Genomic DNA, 23225 nt, shown 5'->3' on the forward strand with positions numbered 1-23225 from the left:
ATTGGTTTGGGCTGGCTCAATTTATTTTCTTTCATCAGTTCTAAGATTTTGATCTAGGATTGTACTGGGTAGTGTCTTATCTAGTGAAACGTTGGAGGAAAAAAAAACCTCAAGATACCCATCACTAGACAGGTCCCTTTCCTGCTGAAGAAATCCAGGAACCCCACAGAATACAATTTTTGGATAACAAGAAAAATATTCTGCAAAGTCTCATTCTGCCAGTTATAGTCATCTCACATCTAATAAGTGTAGAAATACAGCTTATGGCTTTTTAGTGAGTTTTTTTCTTAGCGTACATTTCACAACTTTTAAATTTTTGAGTTTCTGACACCTTCGTCTGCCAAAATTTCAGAGAGATAGTACACACAAGCAATTTTGCGTGCATTAGAAAAAACCATCAATTATAATAGAGGTCTCTGTCATACATTTTAATGACTCGATGTAATTAAAAACCCTTACAAATTGAAGATGTATTTCATTTCAAAGATCCCAGACCAAGGTGTCCCTTTTTAGAGGTGTTCAGAAATCTAAGCCTATGACAGCCGCTTACCTATGGATGAACGATGCCAGGAATAGGGATTTCATACAGTCTTGTGAAAAACCTTGCATTTGCTGTTTATACAGTGGACAAAAGTTAAAGATGCTGTTCTCTTCTGCCTAAGAGATGGTAAAAGCCCATGGCTTTGGTTTTGTTCTTCTGGGTGTGTGCATGCATATTTTGGAATTCATTGTCATGACCATCCAGTATAACCATGCTTAATTATGCAGGGCGAAATTTCAAGGTGCTCACTGGTGGAAAAAGTGTGTATCTTACCTACTCATCATATAAGAAGCAACTACCAATGAGAAAATGTGTGTTCTTGCAAGAAAGCATTAGGACATTTGAGATAAAGCAATGGCCCATCCGGAATGTAATTATTTCCCCGTCAGGTACAACGTACATGAGCGTCTGTGTGCCTCACGGCTTAGCAAACCTGCATCAAGATAAGTAAGGAAGATGGTGGGATTACACACAGGACTAGGCATTTCTATTTTAGTGACACATGAATAAGCCAACTAAAAAATGAAAACTTCGAAGTAAAAAAAATCAAGAAATCAAAAATATTGTAGAAAAATAGAAAATACGTTTTGTTTTTGTTTTCGATCACAGCCAAGTGCTTTCACACGTGTTAATTCTTGGATCCCTGTAACGCCCTGGTGAGGCATGTGTGGCCTACCTTATTCTTGTTTGACCGCTGGCCTTGCCTGTGGCGGCATAGATTTTTTTATAGCAGAGCTGGGGATAGAGTGAGCTCTTCTGATGCTACCTCCTTGCTGTCTGATCCTGCCTTTCTCTGTTTTCCAAGAACTAGCACTGATACACATCTAACTGCCGACGCTGGTTGCAGGGTGGCTGCAACTATGATCTCAGACCGCTCCTTCCCAAAGGCAGGTTTCAGGCAGGTTCTTGGTCGCAGTCTGCTCTCTTTTTCCAGTCCTTTGGTTCCATTTCATGTACTCGCAACGCCTGTCTAAATAATTCCAAAAAGAGGGCTTGCTAGAAGCTCTCTCTCCATCCAGCCTGTAAACTAATTTGTATATTTACCTGTATTCCTATAATTCAGAGCCACCCTGTACATCTTCCCTGCCCCCCTCTCCCATGTGGACTGTGTCTTTCTGACAGTGATAGAGTGACTGGCCAGGGTGACAGTTGTTCTGGCCGTTACCCACACATGATGTGCATTGCTTAGTAATCTCCACAGCACCATCACGCACACGGTGAAAGTGTTTAGGGCACTGTAACTTGGGAGAATTTCCAATCTTTCATAAATAACCATTAATCTGTCCCTTTTACATTCAGCTTTCCACATCTGTTTCAAATTGCTCAGTGCTATTCCAGGAAGTGCATTAAAACTCCAATCCAGGTGGTATTAAGGGGATAAATGAGCCACAGGGAAAAGACATTCTGTTATTTTTCTTCAAGCAATTCGTTCTCCTTTGTACAAAGTTAGGAGCTGAGCAATTTGCGATTAAGATTTTTGCAGGACCGTCTCTGTCATTTTTAGCCATCCTTGTCTGAGTTTAAAAATGCAGTTTTAGCTCGGCCATCCTAACATTCATTGTTTTCTCCATATAGGTGGATTGTAAATAGCATTTCTACCAGCCAGTTTAAAGTTGTTTTAATTCGATATGATTCACTATAGATTCCAATTGATGAAAAAGATAATTATAACTTAAGATCAGCTAGAAATAAGTGTCTGAAGGTGCATTTATATTTGTGATGTTCAGGAATTCAAAGATAGTTTTCAATCATTTTAGTCTGATCCACTTTTCTACAGGAAGCAATTTGCTTTTTAGGAAAAAAAAAAGGGCATTATCTTAATAAGTTGTAATTTAATATTGCTTTGCTCTGTGTCAGCACTAATTGTTTAATGAAAATTATAAAGGTGCATCTTTTCTTACTCTATACAGCCCATAACCTATTTTCTCAGGCACTTTCCAAAGAGAATATTTTCATAAGAATGACCCAACCTGTACTGTTAGATTTACAAAAGTCCCATCACATAAGGTAGAGAATGCCCTGTAGAATAAATGCATATAAAGATAGCTCGGGGTGGTAGATCGGGTGATGCATAACTCTAAAAGAGGAATGTTTTCAAGTTGACCTTGAAGATGGTAAGGGACTCACAACAACAAATGAGAGAAAGGAGGATAGCTAAAAGAAGACACCCTACTACCTCTGGCATTTGTAATAAGCATAAAAGGAATGACAAGGTGATTATCTGACCCAAAATAAAACGCCAATACAGGAAAGTAAAGAAGAAGGCAATTTAGCTAAGTGTGTCATATCAAGGTTAGTAAACATTTCATAAAGAGATCATCACATGAAGTGCCCCAAACCACTGGCTTTGCAACTGGTTATCAGAGCTAGAGTCCACCCTTCCATCCATGCTAGGGGATTGACAGCTGTTCCTCCTGTTAGGATTAATGAATTACCAGTGTACAGCCCACACACAACCACCAGGGAACCAAAGACACCCCACCTATACACTACTTTGTCTTTTAATATTCCAAATGTTGTAGGATGGCTAGTCCCTTAATAAGGAGGAAATCATTCAGTACAGCACATGTTACCTCCCTGAGCTAAAACTGACATCCCCAAGAAACTGGGGAGGAAACGTCAACTGTATCCATCTGTTAAGGTTTGTTACATTATCTCTCACTTCTTTGTCCTCTTAAGGGATGCCCAAGACCCTTAAGGAAATGTTACCTGTGTTGCTAGGGCATTGCACTAAGAAAAAAAATAAATTCAGAATGACCTTGGTAGTCTGCTTAGCGAAAATTTCCTCCTGGGAGATCTCCCATCATGTTCTTGAAATGCAGTAAGAACGGACAAAAATGGCTTTTGATAAAGTAACCATGCGTCCCGGTTTACCTGAAACAGATTCAGTGAACACGCTCTGTCCTAGTGTTATTCATCACCACCCCTTACTCGCAAAAGATCCTGGTTTGGAGGAAAAACATACTCATCCTAGTTTTAGGACATTTCCTTCCTTTACAGCCATGACTCCTTCCTCTACTGCTTAGGGCAGTTTCAGTTCCCAATCACACCTTTCAGGTTGAACCCTTGGTTCTACAAAGACAGACAGACAAAAAAAGGCCAGTCCATACACCTTCGGAAATGAAGTATTTCCTTCTCTTCTACTCCTTGTGTCCTCACTTCCTTTCTGTGTCTAGTGCACTGCCTTCTCCAACACACACTCCTACACAATGTCAGGGGTAAGTCAAGCAGTGTCACTTTAAGAATATTTGCATATAGAAACAGACAGCTTAATTCTTCTTAGTGCTTGTCTATATAAAAAACAAAGTGTGATGCATTTTATTCTGTTCAATGAAGAGGAATTTAAGATCCTACTATGCACTGACATGGGACTAGCAGATTGAGAAATACCTCAGATGGCAAATAGTAAAGGCTTAATTACACGTCTGATATTGTTGTAAAAAAACAACTTACAGGTTATCCCAGCTTTCAAATACTTCAGTCTAGTAAAAAGACGTCCCTGTAAAGTATGATTACAAGTGGCACATGAACCATGGAACATATGTGAGCGTGCAGTGGAACCACAAGGTGAGATTAAGTCTGGATGTACAGATGGAGGAGGGTTTTACAGAAGAGAGACAAGGGGGGTAATGTGTGCACCACATTTTGGCAGAAGAATAAAGTATCAGTCTATACGAGGGGCCCTGCAATGATTTTGTTCGGAGGAAATGGGTGCAATTATATTAGCTCATGTCACACAGTATCACTGTTTCTCCTGAACTCGGCATTCGATAGACTAAGAACTTTGGTTCTTTTTCTGATGAAGAATGGGTACTGACAGTTCACCATTCTTAGAATTGCCACAGGTTTCCTATTTGACACATCTTCAAATACAGTTTTGAAAAACCATTTTAAAGCTCTGACTTAGGCCTTTCTCCTGAAAAAGACTTCTCTCCGTTAGTGCATTCTCAGAGGTCTCATTGTACTCTGTAAAAAACACTCACCCTTATCTTTTTTTTGGTATATGGTTCCAACCTACTTGCCGTTATATTTTATACTCAGCAGTGCATTTATGCGAAAAGGTCTAGCTAGTCAAATTGTCCCCAAATATTTTACTTATTTACGTGTATCTCAGTGTCATGCTTAAAGCACCCAAAAGCACTCAGTCAATAGAGCTGAATGAAAAAAAAATTTCATTCAAACCTTTATACTTTGTGTGTGTGTGTGCTTTTTAGGGCCACACCTGAGGTGTATGGAAGTTCCCAGGTGAGCAGTTGAATTGCAGTTACAGCTGCCTGCCTATACCACAGGCACAGCCATGCCAGATCCAAGCCACATCTGTGATCTCTCCACATCTCACGGCAACACTGGATCCTTAACTCACTGAGCAAGGCCAGGGATCGCACCTGCATCTGCATCTGAATTTGAATGTTATTCTATCACTTGCGGGCTCTGTGGTCGTGGGCATCTGCATGGATACTAGTCGGGTTCATTTCTGCTGAGCCACAATGGGAACGCTCCCAAATCCTAATACTTGACAATCACAGTCTAGTCTCTGATTCGCCTCCCTCCTAGTAGTTTCGTCCTACCTTCTAGTTAGACTAATTTCTGTAAGTTCTGGTTTCTTCTCTAGACACTTGCTTGCATGACATTCCAGCTCCTGTGATTTCAAGTTTCCTCTCTGTATGACTGACATCTAAACCTGTGTTGTCTGTTTGGATGGATTACATAATCCATCTCTGACCCCCCGGCAGTCTTTAACACCCATGGTCTTTTCTCCCCGTATGTTACCCACAGGCAAGTCCCCAACACCGGAGTTAGATGTCCCCTTCTTCCCCTTTCTGTGAATCCATTTCTTTAATGATATTCTCACCTAAAGTCATGCCCATTTATAAGCCAGCTTGCACACTGATGCCAGCTTAATTCTTCTCAACAACATACCTCTTTTCTGAAACCCCATCACTGATGATAAATTCAGATGTCACAGTGAAACTGGTTTCTTGGTACTTTTAGCTTACTTACTGTCCTTCTTTATGAGTCTTATGCTATAGAGAGGAGCAGTGCGAGGCTCTGAAGTTAGAACAACTGAATTTGAATGTTACTCTATCACTTGCGGGCTCTGTGGTCATGGGCAAATAATTTACCTCCTTTTTGTCTCATTTTTCTTTTAAAATAAGGATAGTACAAGTTCCCTGGTGGCTCAGTGGGTTAGGGATCCTTCATTGTCACTGCTGTGGCTTGGGTTCAGTCCCTGGCCCAGAACCTTCCGCATGCCCCCAGCATAAAAAGAATAATAAAGTAAAATAGGGATAGTAATTGGATCTGCAGCAAAGGATTATTGTAAGAATTAAACACTCAGAGCAGTGTCTAGCGTACAGTAAGGGTATGGTAAGTCTTACTCATTTTAGATTCTGCTTAAAAGGAACTATTTGCATTTCCTATGCATGTCCTGTAATTTCCTAGTCCTGGGCCTTTCTGATGGAGAATATTCTGACAACAAGATAATACATTTTCCCTCTCTTTTTAAACCTTACACATTTTACATTCATATGCCCCCTTCTTCCATGCAACTTTCAGGCAAACCCAGTATATTCTATTTTTCTAATGTTCACAGCCTCTCCTCTTTAACAATTTCTACTTTGTATTGTAATTATATGTTTGCATAAAAATTTAGAGCGATGCATTTCACTTGTGGCACAATGGGTTAAGGATTCAGTGTTGCCACAGCCATGGTAGAGGTCACAACTGTGCCTTGGAACCTCTGCAGGAAGATCTGGGATCAAGATGGTGAAGGCGTAGGACGGGGAGCACACCATCTCCCACAACCGCATCCCCCCAAAAAAATTACATGTGGCACAATTCTCACAGAACATCTACTGAATGCTGGCAGAAGACAGCAGACTTCCAAAAAGAGAAGGGGGAAAAAGAAAACCCTCCATATAACTGGGTAGAACAAAAGGGAAAAAAGAGGGAGAGGAGAGAAAAAAAAAAAAAAAGGAATCAGGACAGGGCCAGCAATCCTGAGAGGTGGCTGTGAAAGAGGAAAGGAATCCATATACTGGGAGGCCACCTAAATGACTGGGAGATAAGTAAGAATAAAAGGGGAGACTCAAAGCCTCTGAGAGAAGCACAGCAAGCTGGTCCAAGGAGGATGAAGCAGAGAGAAAGCCTCATAGACAATTGGTAACCATCTCCCGGCACATCACAACCTGAGACACTCTGGGCAGGGAGGGGCTGGGTGCTGAAGCTCAGGCTGCAGAGATCAGTCCTGGGGACAAGACTAGAAATGACAAGAAAGTGGGAGTTACAATACCCATAATCAAAAAAAATAGACATTTTGTTAAAGGCCATAAAGAAAAATAAAGTAAGATACTATTTAATGATGAAAGGATCAATTCAAGAAGAGGATATTATACTAATCAATGTATGTGCACTTAATATAGGAGCACCCAAATACATAAAACAAATACGAACAGACATAAAAGGAGAAACTGATGGGAATACAGTAATAGCAGACTTTAACACCCCGCTCATCAGTGGGCAAATCTTCCAGACAGAACATCAGCAACACAACAGAGATCCTAAATGACACAACAGAACAGTTAGACTTAATTGATATTTTCAGGATATTACATCCAAAAAAACCCTTATTATACATTCTTTTGAAATGCCCATAGAACATTCTCTAGGATTGACCATATGCTGGGGCACAAAACTAACCTAAGAGCATAGAAGTTAAGTACAGAAGTTACTTCAAGCATTTTCTCTTACCACAACAACATGAAACTAGAAATCAACCACAGGAAAAGAAATGAGCAAAACTCAATTGCATGGAGTCTAAATAACATGCTACTAAAAAACCAAGGGACAATGAGGACATCAAAAAGGAAATTAAAAAATAACCTTGAGACAAACAATGAAAACACAGCCATACAAAATGTATTGGATGTCACAAAAGCAGTTCTTAGAGGGACGTTCATAGCAGTAAAAGCCTTCCTCAAAAAGCAAGAAACGTCTCAAATAAACCACCTAACACCCTCTAAAAGAATTAGAAAAAAGAACAAACAAAACCTAAAGTCCACAAGAAAGGAAATAATAAAGAACAGAGAGGAAATAAATATTTAAAAAACAAAACAAAAAGAATCAATAAAACCAAGAGTTGGTTCTTTGAAAGGGTAAATAAAATTGATAAACATCTGGCCAGGCTCACCAAAAAGAAAAGGGAGAGAACAAAGAAATTAAGAAATGAAAAAGAAATCTCCACTGATACTGCTGAAATACCAAAAAAACATAAGAAAATACTATAAACAATTATATGCCAACAAATTTGACAACCTGGAAGAAATGGCTGACTTTCTAGAAACATAGAGCCCACCAAAATTGAATCAAGAAGAAATAGATAATTTGAACAGACTGATCACTATAAGTGAAATAGAGTATGTAATTTTAAAACCTCCCTACAAACAAAAGTCCAGGACCAGATGGCTTCACGGGGGAATTCTACCAAACATGAAAAAGTAGTTATACAGATCCTTCTCAAACTCTTTCATAAGATTAAAGAAGAAGGAGCACTCCCAAAGACATTCTATGAAGCCACCATCACCCTAATACCAAAACCAGACCAAAGATACTACCAAAAAAGAAATTTATAAGCCAGTTATCTTTGGTGGATATGGACGCAAAAGTTCTCAACAAAATTTTAGCCGACTAAATCCAACAACACCAAAAAGACCATACACCACAACCAAGTGGGATTCATACCAATTTCACAAGGATGTTTCAACATACACAAATCAAAGTCATACACATTAACAAAAGAAAGTCAAAAATCACATAATAGGTGCAGAAAAAGCATGTAACAAAATTCAACATCCATTTATGATAAAAATTCTTACCCAAGTGGGTATAGAGGGAACATAACATAATAAAAGCCATTTATGACAAACCCATAATACTAAATGGAGAGAAGCTGAAAGCCTTCTTAGTAAAATCTGGAACAAGACAAGGATGCCCACTTACACCACTTTTATTCAACATAGTATTCGAAGTCCTGGCCACAGCAGTCAGACAAGAGAAAGAAATAAAAGATATGGAGTTCCCGTCGTGGCGCAGTGGTTAACGAACCCGACTAGGAACCATGAGGTTGCGGGTTCGGTCCCTGCCCTTGCTCAGTGGGTTAACGATCCGGCGTTGGCGTGAGCTGTGGTGTAGGTTGCAGACGCGGCTCGGATCCCACATTGCTGTGGCTCTGGCGTAGGCCGGTGGCTACAGCTCTGATTTGACCCCTAGCCTGGGAACCTCCATATGCCGCGGGAGCGGCCCAAGAAATGGCAACAACAACAACAACAACAACAACAAAAGACAAAAAAAAAAAAAAAAAAGAAAAAAAAAAGAAATAAAAGATATGCAAATTGGAAGAGAAGAGGTAAAATCATCACTATGCAAATGACATGATACTATATATATAGAAAACCCTAAGGTCTCTACACAAAAGCTACTTGATCTGATAAACAAATTCAACAAAGTAGCAGGATACAATATTAACATTCAGAAATCAGTTACATTTCTGTATACTAACAAAGAAACATCAGAAAGGGAATTAAAAGAACAATACCTTCAAGAGTTGCCATTGTGGCACAGCAGAAAGGAACCCAACTATCCATGAGGATGTGGGTTTGATCCCTGGCCTCTCTTGGTGGGCCAGGGATCCATCATTGCCATGTACCATGGAGTGGGTCACAGACGCAGCTTGGATCCTGTGTTGCTGTGGCTGTGGCTAAGCCATTATCCGTAGCCCCATTCAACCCCTAGCCTGGGAACTTGCATATGCTACGGGTGAGGCCCTAAAAAGCAAAAAAAAATAAATAAAAATAAAAAACCTTTAAAAAGCCATACCAAAAAAAGAAAGGAAAAAAAAAGAAAAAAGAAAAATCTAGGAATAAACCTGACCAAGGATCCGAAAGACTTATATATGCTGAGAACTGTAAAACATTAATAAAGGAAATTAAACAGGATTCAAAGAAATGGAACAAAATCCCATGCTCCTGGACTGAAAGAATTAGTCCAGGAATATTATTAAAATGGCCATACTTCCCAAAGCAATCTACAGATTTAATGCAATTCCTATTAAATTATCCATGACATTTTCCACAGAACTAGAATAAATTATCCAAAAGTTTATATGGAACCATAAAAGACCCAGAATTGCCAAAGGAATCCTGGGGGTGCAGGGGGGTGGAGGGGTGGAAGACAAAGCCAGAGACATAACTTTCCCAGACTTCAGACAATAACACAAAGCTATGGTTAAGAATAGTGTGGTATTTGTACAGAAACAGACATACAGATTAATGGAACAGAATAGAGAGCCCAGAAATAAACCCAGACACCTATGTTCAATTAATCTTTCAAAAGCAGGCAAGAATATAAAATGGGGCAAAGGCAGTCACTTCAGCAAGTGGTGCTGGCAAAATTGGACAGCTGCATGTAAATCAATGAAATGAAAACACACCCTCACACCATGCACAAAAATAAACTCAAAATGGCTTAAAGACTTAAACATGTGATATGATACCGTAAATAAAACTCCTATAAGAGAACACAGCAAAACATGCTCTGACATAAACTGTACAAATGTTTTATTAGATCATTCTCCCAAGGCAATAGAAATATAACCAAAACATGAACAAATGTGACCCAATCAAACTTACATGCTTTTTGCACAGCAAAGGAAACCATAAAGAAGAGAAAACCACCTAGGGAATGGGAGAAAACTGCAAAGGAGATTAAGGGATTCATCTCCAAAATATACAAACAACTCATACAATTCAACAACAAAAAAGCAAACAAACCCATTCAAAAATAGGTCAGAAGACCTAAATAGACACTTCTCCAAAGAAGACATACCGATGACCAGTGGGCACATGAGAAGATGCTCAATATCACTAATTATCAGAGAAATGCAAATCAAGACTACAGTGACATGCTGTCTCGTACCAGTCAGTACGGCCATTATTAATACGTCTACAAATAACAAATGCTGGAGAGGGTGTGGAGGAAAGGAATCCCTCTTACACTGTAAATTGGTACAACCACTATGTAAAACAGTATGGACGTTTCTCAGAAGATTAAATATAGAATCACCATATGATCCAGCAATCCCTCTCCTGGGTATATAGTCAGACAAAACTATAATTCAAAAAAAAAAATACATGCATCTCTATGTTCACAGCAGCACTGTTCACGATAGCCAAGACACAGAAACACCTAAATGTCCACGGGCAGATGAATGGATTAAGAAGATATGATACACATATAATGGAACACTACTCAGCCATAAAAGAGAACAAAATAATAACCATTTGTAGCAACACGGATGCATCTAGAGACGATCATACTGAGTACAATACGTCATAAAGACAAATACCATATGATATCACTTCTATGTGGAGTCTAAAATATGGCACAAATTGCCTTTGGAATGCATTAGCAATGAGACCCTGCTGTGTAGCACTGGGAACTACATCTAATCACTTAGGATGGAGCATGAGAACGTGAAAAAAAGGAATGTATACATGTATGTGTAACTGGGTCACCATGCTGAACAGCAGGAAAAAAATAACGTATTGGGGAAATAAAAATTTTTTAAAAAGATAAAATATGGCATAAACGAATCTAATCTACACAACAGAAACAGACTTACAGAGAACAGGTTTGTCATGGCCAAGGGGGAGGGGGCAGGAGGGAAAGGAGTGGGATGGACTGGGATTTGGGGGCTAGTAGATGAAAACGATTACATTGAGCAGAGATAGACAATAACGTCCTACTGTACAGCATAGGGAACCATATCCAATCTCCTGGGATAGACCATGATGGAAAATAATATGAAAAAGAGAATGTACATATATGTATGACTGAGTCACTCTGTTGTACAGCAGAAATTGGCACAGTATTGTAAATCAACTTACTTTCAGTAAAAAAAAAAAAATAGGGTGGGAGAACTTTTATGAACTTTTGCATTTTTCTGAGTGTCTAACCAAATTAACATTAGATACAGTATTTGGTGAATAAATGAATGAAAATGGGACTCCCTATCTCTAACTCTTCCCCCTTTTCTCCTCCATTTACCTGCCGTCTCTCCCTTCCCCCAGCGTCCCTTTTTTCTTATCTTCCATCTTCCTCCTCCTGCCTTTAATTCTGGATTCCCACTTTTTAAAATTTTCTCTACAAACTCATAGCGGAGATCTGTGGAAACAAAGGGATCCTGCTTCAAAAAGACGCTTTCTGATCATTTTTGTGTTACTCTTCTTTGTCAAAAATAATAGAGCATGTAGTAGCCAATTATAATGTGACTTACCTCATCTGAGATACTGAGAAGCAGGCAGTTACATCGCAAATAAAAACAAGTCTAATTTTCGGACAAGGAGAAATCATCTCACAAGAACTTTTTAATTACATGTTCTGACTGTTGCAGCATGTTTTGGGTATAGTTTGTCTTTCTGGAATAGGGAAACAACTGTGTCTTGCGATTGTTTTACAGAGGAATTTAACCAAAGCTCTCCAAGAATAAGTTCTTAACTATTTTTTTTTTTGTCCATTTTGTGCCTAAGTTTTCCTTATTCTGTTCATTTCTTTCCTCTTTCCTCATTTACAATGCCATTTTGAGTTTTGATCCTTTCTTCCAACACCTTAATTGTTCTCTTCTTTGATCAGTATCCCATGTCTTTTTCCTAAATCTGAAAATCATCTAAAATGTCATATATCATGCTCTGTTCTCCATTTCCACATGTCTTGAAATATCTGCTCCTACTGGAGGAACGTTCTCATGAATTCTGTTAGGGGTCCCACTAGTAACCATTGAAATCAAATTCCTAATAGTGAGCTTGCACAAAACCAGTGTGATCGCCTTGTATTTACGAATGTAATATAGGATGATACGGTCTGCTGTTGTCTCTAATTAGGATTGAAGGATGTGAGGTTAACAAAATTGAATGTTAGATTGGAAGTCAAACTTGAATTCTTATTTTACAGTCAGGATCTGAAGCTATATGTCAAGTTCATACTTAGGACTTCATACAATGTGGAAGTAATTCTGAGGATCTTGAGAAACAGGATCATGAATATACTGTTATCAGGTTATCAATTGTGGTAACTGTTCTCAACACTGGCTTTTTTTTTTTTTTTTTTTTTTTTTTCTAATTTAGGGTCGAAATTTAGCATCTGGAGAGGTCGGATTTTTTCCAAGTGATGCTGTCAAACCTTGTCCATGTGTAAGTATTTTATTTCTTTCTACTCTGTTTTGTTTATGATGCTATAATTAATTGTTCAAGAATGTACAAAGGATATTGGGCTGGTCCCTCATTAATTTTATTGCTATTTTCTGGGAGATCATATTTCATATTTAAATGTTATGGCTTTTGTTATTAAAATTTCAAAATCATTATGACTCTATTATCAAAATATTTTTAAATCTTAAGGCAATATATACAAGAGGAAAATTTAACTTGGTAGAATTTACATAATTAAATTGTTTACAAGGTTTTAGAGGGAATAAACCAAACCAACCAATCAGATATACTATACAAACTTCCTTTTTCCCTCTAAGGTGAGACTGGAAATGTCTAATATATTTCTAGTCACTGTGGGTTACAAAGAGTTATTACACTTCAACTAGTGTGTTTGAAAGCATGCTAAGAAAGCATGAAAGTCCACAGATTCTTCCATCAAATCTCTCAATACATTCTTCTGTGCTTTAGTTTGTCATAACTGTTTTAAAAGTGTTGTAATGACATTTTCTGAAAACATCAAACACCTTAAGCACATACTAGAAGAATATTTCCTCAAATACTATTATAAATGAATATAACAAAGTGTACTCTCTGGTGCTTTATGAAATTTATAAATTTTTGTTTAGGGTGATGTTATTTTATCATAATTTGGTGGTTAGGGTGGATTTTTCTATGAAACTTTTTAAGTTAACTCTAAGGAAATGAAATTCTTTTACTAATATAGTGGAGCTAATGGTTTAAGGAAAAAAACCTCCTGAACAATGGTGCTTCCCCTATTTCAGTCCTTGGCAGATTTCTAAACTGAACATTCTTCTTAATATTATAAATGGAAATGTATGCCATCCTTGACCTCAGATGTAGTCGACAGCATAATTTACGGCACTCATCCAAGCTTATTTCCAAAGCAAAGGGAATCAAAAAACAAAGAAAGATGTTGCCATTTCTTTTGGTGCTATGATCTAATGCCATTTTTTCAGCTACATTAAAACCTGAAAAAACTGAGGTTCTTACCATTCTTAATTAGATAAGCAAAAATGATTGTTTTGCTAGTATTACCTCATTTATTTGAGCAAAATTCAGTCTTCCTATGCCTGGGGCAATGATATGTATATGTAGACAGGTGGCAGGAGATTAACATTAAGATGATTGGGAGCCTAAATATATCAGATCAAAACAGTTAAGTATTTCAGGTACCACATACTGTTTTCTTAAGACAGACCTTCGAACATGGCATAGAATGAGCATTTGAAGTTTTATTTTATGAATAGTCTGGCACATAATAGATATTTAATAATTTTTTTTTTGTACAAATGAACAAAGGTGTAAGAAAACAAACAAAAGTCCCTAACTGAATGTAGGTAATTAACAATGGCAGATACTAAGAAAATCAGCTTATACAGACACATATTGAATGGGAGTTGGTGACCCAGTTAGTTACTAGAAAAAGAAATTTGCTCAGAATTTTTGGCTGATTAAGAGTTGCAGAAGAATACATGATTCTGGCTAGGACTACCAATCACACATGAGTGGTTTTATCACTTAAAGTTAATACATAGCTTTTAAAACTTCACTGCTTTACTTAATAAAATTATAGACTCATTTGTTGGTTATAGGTTAAGGTAGGTGAGCAAGTAGAAGAAAGGGAAACCGAGGAAAACACAGGAGGAACATGAGAGGCAATTTCATTTCTGGCAATACGGTAACTGGAGACAAAGCCTAGAGCTAAGCCCATTGCAGACTTGGGTATCTCTCTGTGGATCCTAGAGCTCGCAATGGGTGAACAGTGAGACATCGATCTCACAGAAGATATGCCTATCTTTGTCTTGGATCTGGGATGGGAATAAAAGAGAAAACAGTCTCTCTCCCATAAGAATTCTTAACTTCGAATTTAAAAAAAAAAACAAAAAAAACACCCACTTGTGGGATTGGAATTTATACCAGCTCTGCGACCTAAATAATTCTAAACTAGAAACGTAGCGTAAAATGATTCCACATTATGTTCCAGTGCAAGTATAAATTCTTGCAAGATCATAGCCTCAGATGATTTCTACAGATAAAAGTCCCAGGGATTATAAATTCACAATTTAGAATTATTAAATTTATGAGGAAACAAAACACCTTAACCAAAGTCAGCAAAAACAAAAATATGGAGAAACAGACCCACAAAGACAGCAGATATCAGAATTGTCAGATACTAAATTCGAAAACAATTTACTTAATACAATTAAAGAAATAAGAGGGACAATAAAAGTCTAAGAGAAAAACAAGTCACTTTCCAAATTGCCTAGGCATATTTCATACAGAATCAGATACAGTAATTGAAATGAGAACTCTAATGGAAACATGACATATTAGACACAATTGGGTAGAAAACTGGAAGTCTAAAGAACTTAGTGAAGAGATGGAAAATATAAGAGAATAGAGTGATAAAGTTCAAATACATCCTATTGAGGGAGAAAATACAGATAATTGTGGGACAGCCATGTTCGCATAAATGAGAATGTTCCAGAATTTATGATAAAACTGGTCTTAATAGTCAAGAAGAGTATTTTAAATTCAATCAGTACCCAGACACATTTTAGCAAAACTGGAGAACCTCAAAGACAAAGAGAAAATATTAAAACCAACCTGAGAAAAAATACGGATTACCTATAAAGGGTTTATGATGGACACATAGCTAAGAGCAGCAATAATAGAAGCAGTAAGAGTTTCCACTTCTGGTAATTGTTAAGTAGCTCCTATTGGACCAGTCCTTCCAAAGAAAGTAACTCCAACTCTGGACAAAATATTTTTTACAAATACATGTATCTAAAGACACTGGCTAGAAGAAAAGCTGACACTCAGAAGAGGGATGATACTAGGTAAGCTTCCTGGTTTTAAGGCTAGCTTAAGGACAGATACTGGCCTGCAGCATGTGGGGTAGCTAAAATTCAGACAGAAACCTCACAGTGTTACCAGTTTGAAGAGGTAAAAGTTGGAGTTTTATGGAGTTTAAAGCAAAAGCAAGCTGGAAAGTGAGATAGGAAATCTTAAGAGTCAGAGATTGGGAACCTCAAATTTTAGGATTAAACATTGCTTCAGTCTCTGGTACAGACACCAGTTGCTCAGTTTCAGCTGAAAGAAGTGGATATTCAGTTACCTTTTACCATAAGGAAGAGAGTTTGCTGGTGGGTTCAACCAAGTTAACTGCCTACTTTAAGGAAAACCACACTCTTTGTACGAGCACAACTGAACCCAGCAACTCTACAGTTTATTATTCAAATTGTTCAGGCTACTGTCCAAAATTCTTCACTATACAAAGAAACAGTGAAACATGAACCACACTAAACAGACAAAAGACCGCAACCCTCAGATGTCCTAAATGATGGAATTTGCAGGAAAGGATTCTCAAAATACCTATTATGACTGTGCTCAAGGATATGAAGGAAACTAGATTTGACCCTTGAAACATCTAAGGGTTAGGGAGCTGACTCTCTAAGCAGTGAAGAATTCACCTATAACTTAGAGTTGGCCCTCTATATCTGCAGTCCCCCAAGAACCATGATTCCACAACAACAGATTCAACCAAATGCAGATTGTGTAGTACTATAGTATTTACTGTTGAAAACAGATCCATGTGTAAGTGGACCCACGCAGCTCATACCCATTTTGTTCAGGGTTCAACTGTATGTTCATAATGAAGGAAGAGGAAAGCTCAGCAGAGAAATAGGAACTCTAAAAGAAAAACAAATAGGGAAAATCAGATCAGGATGGCAGAGGAATAGGACATGGAGCTCACCTTCTTCTACAAACACATTTAAAAAAAAAAAAAGAAGAAAAAAGAAAGAAAATGTTCTCACAGAACATCTACTGAATGCCAGCAGAAGACCTCAGACTTCCAAAAGAGCAAAATAACCCCCACACAACTTGGTAGGACCAAAGAAAAAAACAAAAAGAGAAGAGAAAAAAGGGAATCAGGCGGGACCAGCACTCTTGGGAGAGAGCTGAGAAAGAGGAAAGGAGTCCACATTTGGGAGGGCCCCTGACTGGCCTAGAGGTCAGCAGGGACAGAGAAGGAGGTAAAAAGGTCAACAGCCAGTCTCAGGAGGGCAAAGCCAAGAAAGAGCTGCACAGTCAACGCACCAACCATCACACTTAGGCCTGAGACACTGGGTGAGGGCTGGGTGCTGAAGGCCCAGCTTTGGAGGTAAGTTCCAAGTAGAGGACAGGTTGGCTGTGTGGAAACAGCTTGAAGAAGCTAGGGAATGGTGCACCACAGCTTAGGGAGTGTGGGAGGAGGCCTGAGCCCTCCAGAGAAGCAAGGTGCCATTGTTAGGGAGTGCAGGAAGAGGAACGTGGGACTGCCATAGGATCTTCTTTCTCTGAGCACTCACAGGCTCTCAGGAAGCAAGGCACCTCTTATGTGGGCTACAGGGGGAGGTGTAAGGCTGTGCAGTCATTTCAGACTCCAGAGGTGGACTTGGACCACTGCCATTGTGGGTCCTGTGACTGGGTACCACTTGCCACTCTTACCACCACAGGGGTCACTGCCATAGCAGAGATCCTGCAACCAGGTGCCACTTGCCACCCCCACCTCCCAGGGACTACACATGACCCACCACAGCAGCTGTTGCTGATAGCTCCATGGCCTCCCTGGGGATTGTAGCCACTGCCAAGGACCCTGCAACCAAGCACCACTGACAGGTACCACTCATTGCCCCCACCTCCCTGGAAACACATACATGCCATGCAACTACATACCCACATCAATGGAATAAGAGCTGGCACATACTGAAGAAAGAGGCAGCAAGCATACAAGCCAAAAGCAGCTCTGATGCCAAAAAAAAAAGTAAACCCACACAAGCTACCTAGAGACACTCCTGCATATAAATAGCCCTCCAAGACTACAGTAGATAATTGTTTTCCCTAAACTCACAGGGTAAAAAATAATAATAATAATAAGGAAAATGAAGGCACAAAGGAACCACTCCCAGTTAAAAGAACGAGAGAATTCCCATGAAGGAGCAAACACCAAATCAGACCTCTAACAGGCAATGAATTTAAAAAGGAGGTACTGAAAACACTGAGGGAATTAAGAAAAGCTCTCAAAAGAAATGCAGATTACTGTAAAGAGGAACTAGAAACTGTTACAAAGTTCATTTGCTGAGACAAAAAATAATCTAAAGGTAATGAATAGCAGAATGAACTATGCAGAGGAACAGATAAGTAACTTGGAAGATAGAATAATGGAAATCACCCAATCAGGACAGCAGACAGAAAGTCAAATGAAAACAAGTAAGAAAACATAAGAAATCTATGAGATAATATAGAGTACCAATCTACATATAATAGAGATCCTAGAGGAGAAGAAAGAGAAATGGGAATTTAAAATCTATGTGAAAGAGTCATGGATGAAAACTTCCCAAATCTAAAGAAGGAAACAGACAGCCAGATAGATACAGGAACCATAGAAGGTCCAAAACAAGATGAACCCAATCAGACATATACCAAAGCATATATTAAAAATGGCAAAAGCTAAAGATAAGGAGAGGATCCTCAAAGCAGAAAGAGAAAAAGAGTTAAATACAGGAAGTCCTTTAAAGCTGTTGGCTGTTTTCTCTACAGGAACACTATAGACCAGAAGGGAGTGGCAAGATATATTCAAAATGCTAAAAGGAAAAGTCTGCAACCTAGACTCTTCTACCCATCTAGATTATCATTTAAAACAGGAGAAACAAAGAACTTCTCAGCCAACCAAAAAATTTAAAAATACAGCAATACTAAACCAATCCTAAAAAAAAAAATATTGAAAATTCTCCTCTAAATAGAAGTTCAAAGATATAGGATGGAGGAACTAATAATTGGATAGTAAATACTCAAATAAGCCAATATACAGATAAAAAAAAAACCTTTATGAAAGCAATGATAAACACAAGGAACTATGAAAGAATAAATATGAAGATGTACAAAAGGATATCATAAAATGGGGGGAAGGAGAGTAAGAAAATCTAGACTCTTTTGTTTTTAAACTGTATTTGAGCCTATATGACTATCAGTCTAAAGCAAGCAGATATACAAAGGGGTTAACATACTTGAAAAACAGGGCAACCACAAAAAGATTGAAAAACAACAGATTCACAAAAACGAAAAAGAAGAGGACACAAGCATAAAATAAGAGCAAAATATCAAATCACAAAAAGAAAAAGAAATGAACAAAGGAGAAACAAAATCAACTGGAAAAGAAGGTTTAAAATGGCAACAAATACATATCAATAATTACCTAAAATGGACTGAATCCATCAATCTGAAGACCAAAAATAGCATAATGGATAAAAAATAAAGAGCCTACAATATGCTGCCATGAGAACCATGTTAGGGCAAAGCACATACATAGATGAAAGTGAGGGGATGGAAAAAGATATATAAAGTAAGTGGAAATGAAAAGAAAGCAGCAGTCACAATTCTCATATTAGACAAAACAGTCTTTAAAAGAAAGGACATAATTTAATGATAAAAGGATTTATTCAAGAAGAGAATATATTACACTCATCAACATATTTGCCCCTAGTATAAGAGCACCCAAATACATAAAATAAATTGAACAGACATAAAAGGAGAAGTTGATGGGAATACAATAGGAGACTTCACCCCATTCACATTAATGGACAAATCTAGACAGAAAATCATTAAGGCGACAGAGATCCTAAATGGCCCAATAAAACAGCCTTAATTGATATTTTCAGGTCATTATATCCAAAAAAAAATCAGAATATACATTCTTTTCAAGTGCACATGGAACATTCTCAAGGATTGATCACATCCTAGGGCACAAAAATAACTCAACAAAATTTAAGAGTATAGAAATTATTTCAAGCATCTTGTTGGACCACAACAGCATGAAACTAGAAATCAATGACAGGGAGGGAAAAAAAAAAAAAAAAAAAAAAAAAAAAAAAACAAAACAAGAAAAACCTGACTACATAGAGACTAAACAACATGCTATTAAAAATACCAATGGGTCAATGAGGACATCAAAAGGAAATTAAAAAATGCCTCAAGACAAACAACAAAAACACAGCTGTTCAAAATCTATGGGATGTCACAAAAGCAGTTCTTACAGGAAAGTTCATAGCAATACAGGCCTTCCTCAAGGAAAAAAAAAGTCTCAAATAAACAACTTAACATGCAACTTAAAAGAATTATAAAAACAACAAATAAAACCTAAAGTCAGAAGGATTTGCATTTCTCTAATAATCAGTGATGTTGAGCATTTTTGAGGAACCACTTCTCACCAGTCAGAATGGCCATCATTAATAAGTCCACAAATAATAAATACTGGAGAGGATGTGGAGAAAAGGGAATCCTCCTGCACTGTTGGTGGGAATGTAAATCAGTACAACCACTATGGAAAACAGTATGGAGGGACCTCAGAAAACTAAATATAGAACTACTACCATATCACCCAGCAATCCTACTCTTGGGCATATATCTAGACAAAACTTTCCTTGAAAAAGACACATGCACCTACATGTTCATTACAGCACTATTCACAATAGCCAAGACATGGAAACAAACTAAATGTCCATCAACAGATGAATGGATTAACAAGAAGTGGTATATATACACAATGGAATACTACTCACCCATCAAAAAGAACAAAATAATGCCATTTGCATGGATGGAACTAGAGACTCTCATACTAGTGAAGTCAGAAGGAGAAAGAAGAATCCCATATGATATCACTTCTATCTGGAATCTAATATACAGCACAAATGAACCTTTCCACAGAAAAGAAAATCATGGACTTGGAGAACAGACTTGTGGTTGCCAAGGGGAAGGAGGAGGGAATGAGATGGATTGGAAATTTGGGGTTAATAGATGCAAACTATTGCCTTTGGGATGGATAAGCAATGAGATCCTGCTGTGTAGCACTGGGAACTATATCTAGTCATTTATGATGGAGCATGATAATGAGAAAAATAATGTATATATGTATGTGTGACTGGGTCACCTTGCTGTACAGTAGAAATTGGTAGAACACTGTAAACCAGCTATGATGGAAAAAATAAAAATCATTTTAAAAAAGAAGGAAGGAAATAATAGAGAAGAAATCAATAAATTAGAGATTTAAAAAACCACAGAAATAAATCAATAAAGCCAAGAGCTGTTTCTTTGAAAGGGTAATAAAATTGACAAACATCTGGCCAGGCTCACCAAGAAGGAGAGAGGGAACCAAATAAGGAAAATAAAAATAAAAAAGGAGAAATCTCAACTGATACTGCAGAAATACCAAAAAACATGAGAAAATGCCATGAACAATTATATGCCAACAAATTTGACAACCTAGAAGAAATGGCCAACTTTCTAGAAATATACAGCCCACCAAAACTGAATCATTAAGAAATAGATAATTTGAACAGACCAATCACTAGAAATGAAATTTAATATGTAATTTTAAAACTCCCTACAAATAACTGCCCAGGACCAAATGGCTTCACAGGTGAATTCTACCAAACATGAAAAGAACTGTACCTATCCTCAAATTCTTCCAAAAGATCAAAGAGGAGGGAAGATCCCCAAAGACATTCTATGAAGTCATCATCACCCTGATACCAAAACCAGTCAGAGATACTATCAAAAAAATAAAATTATAAGCCAATATCTTTGATGAATACAGATGCAAAAATTCTCAACAAAATTTTAGCCAACTGAATCCAACAACACATAAAAAAGATCATACACCACAGCCAAGTGGGATTAATACCAAGTTTACAAGGATGGTTTGACATACACAAATCAAGGTCATAAACCACATTAACAAAAGAAAAGTCAAAAGCCACATGATAACAGGTGCAAAAAAATCATGTGACAAAATTCAACATCCATTTATGATAAGAACTCTTACCAAAGTGGGTATAGAGGGAACCTTTCTCAACATAATAAAAGCCATTTATAACAAACCCCCAGCCAATATAATACTCAATGGAGAGATGCTGAAATCCTTCCTGCTAAAATCTGGAACAAGACAAGGATACCCACTCACACCATTTTTATTCAACACAGTATTCAAAGTCCTGGCCACAGCAATTGGATAAGAAAAAGAAATAAAATGAATCCAAATTGGAAGGGAAGAGGTAAAATTGTCACTATATGCAGATGACATAATACTATATATATAAAACCCTAAGGACTTCACACAAAAACTACTTGATCTGATAAGCAGATTCAGCAAAGCAGCAGGATACAAGATTAACATTGAGAAATGAGTTGCATTTCTGTATCATAAAAATGAAATAAGTGTATGAAAAAATACCTTTAAAAATCATACCAAAAAAAAAAAATACCTAGGAATAAACTTGACTAAGGATCCAAAAGACTTATATGCTGAATACCATAAAACATTAATAAAGGACATTAAAGAGGATTCAAAGAAATGGAAAGCTATCCCATGCGCTTGGATTAGAAGAATTAATATTGTTAAAATGGCCATACTACCCAAAGTTACCTAGATTTAGTGTGATCCCAATCAAATTACTCATGACATTTTTCACAGAACTATAACAAATAATCCTAAAATTTATATGGAACCACAAAAGACTCAGAATTGCCAAAGCAATCCTGAGGAAAAGAACAAAGCTGGAGGCATAACCCTCCCACACTTCAGAGACTGCTACAAAACTACAGTAATCAAACAAAAAACATGATATTGGCACACACACACACACACACAAAAAAAACATAATGTAACAGGATAGAGCACTCAGAAATAAATCCACAAACCTAAAATCAATTAATCTTTGACAAAACAGGCAAGAATATACAATGGAGAAAAGACACTCTCTTCAGCAAATGGTGCTATAAAAATTGGACACATAGGCAAAACATTTTCTGACATAATCACACAAATGTCTTATTAGGTCAGTCTCCCAAGGCAATAGAGATTAAAAACAAAAATAAGCAATGGATTTAAACTTACAAGCTTTTGCACAGCGAAGGAAATAAAAAAAAAAAAGAAAAAAGGAAAACCTACAGAATGAGTGAAAGTATTTGCAAAAGATGCAACTGACAAGGGCTTAATCTCCAAAATACACAAACTGCTGATACAACTCAACAACAAAAAAACAAACAAGCCAGTTGAAAAATGGGCAGAAGACCTAAATAGACATTTCTTCAAAGAAGACATAATGGGAGTTCCCATCGTGGCTCAGTGGGTTAATGAATCCAACTAGGAACCATGAGGTTGCGGGTTTGGTCCCTGGCCTTGTTCAGTGGGTTAAGGATGTGGTGTAGCTGTGAGCTGTGGTGTAGGTCGCAGACGCAGCTTGGAACTGGCATTGCTGTGACTGTGGCATAGGCTGGCAGCTACAGCTCCAATTAGACCCCTAGCCTGGGAACCTCCATATGCCACAGATGCAGCCCTCTAAAAGACAAAAAATAAAATA

The 23225-nt window shown here is 37.6% G+C and overlaps 1 protein-coding gene across 1 annotated transcript in view; it reads left to right on the top strand.

The window, feature by feature from the left end:
• Positions 1-23225, top strand: part of VAV3 (vav guanine nucleotide exchange factor 3) — a 377763-nt gene that overhangs the window by 315612 nt on the left and 38926 nt on the right. Inside the window, 1 exon segment of the mRNA XM_021090110.1 lies at positions 12721-12786. Coding sequence (XP_020945769.1) covers positions 12721-12786 — 66 coding nt within the window.

This window comes from Sus scrofa, chromosome 4 (genome assembly GCF_000003025.6).
Source record: "Sus scrofa isolate TJ Tabasco breed Duroc chromosome 4, Sscrofa11.1, whole genome shotgun sequence".
Classification (NCBI taxonomy): Eukaryota; Metazoa; Chordata; class Mammalia; order Artiodactyla; family Suidae; genus Sus; species Sus scrofa.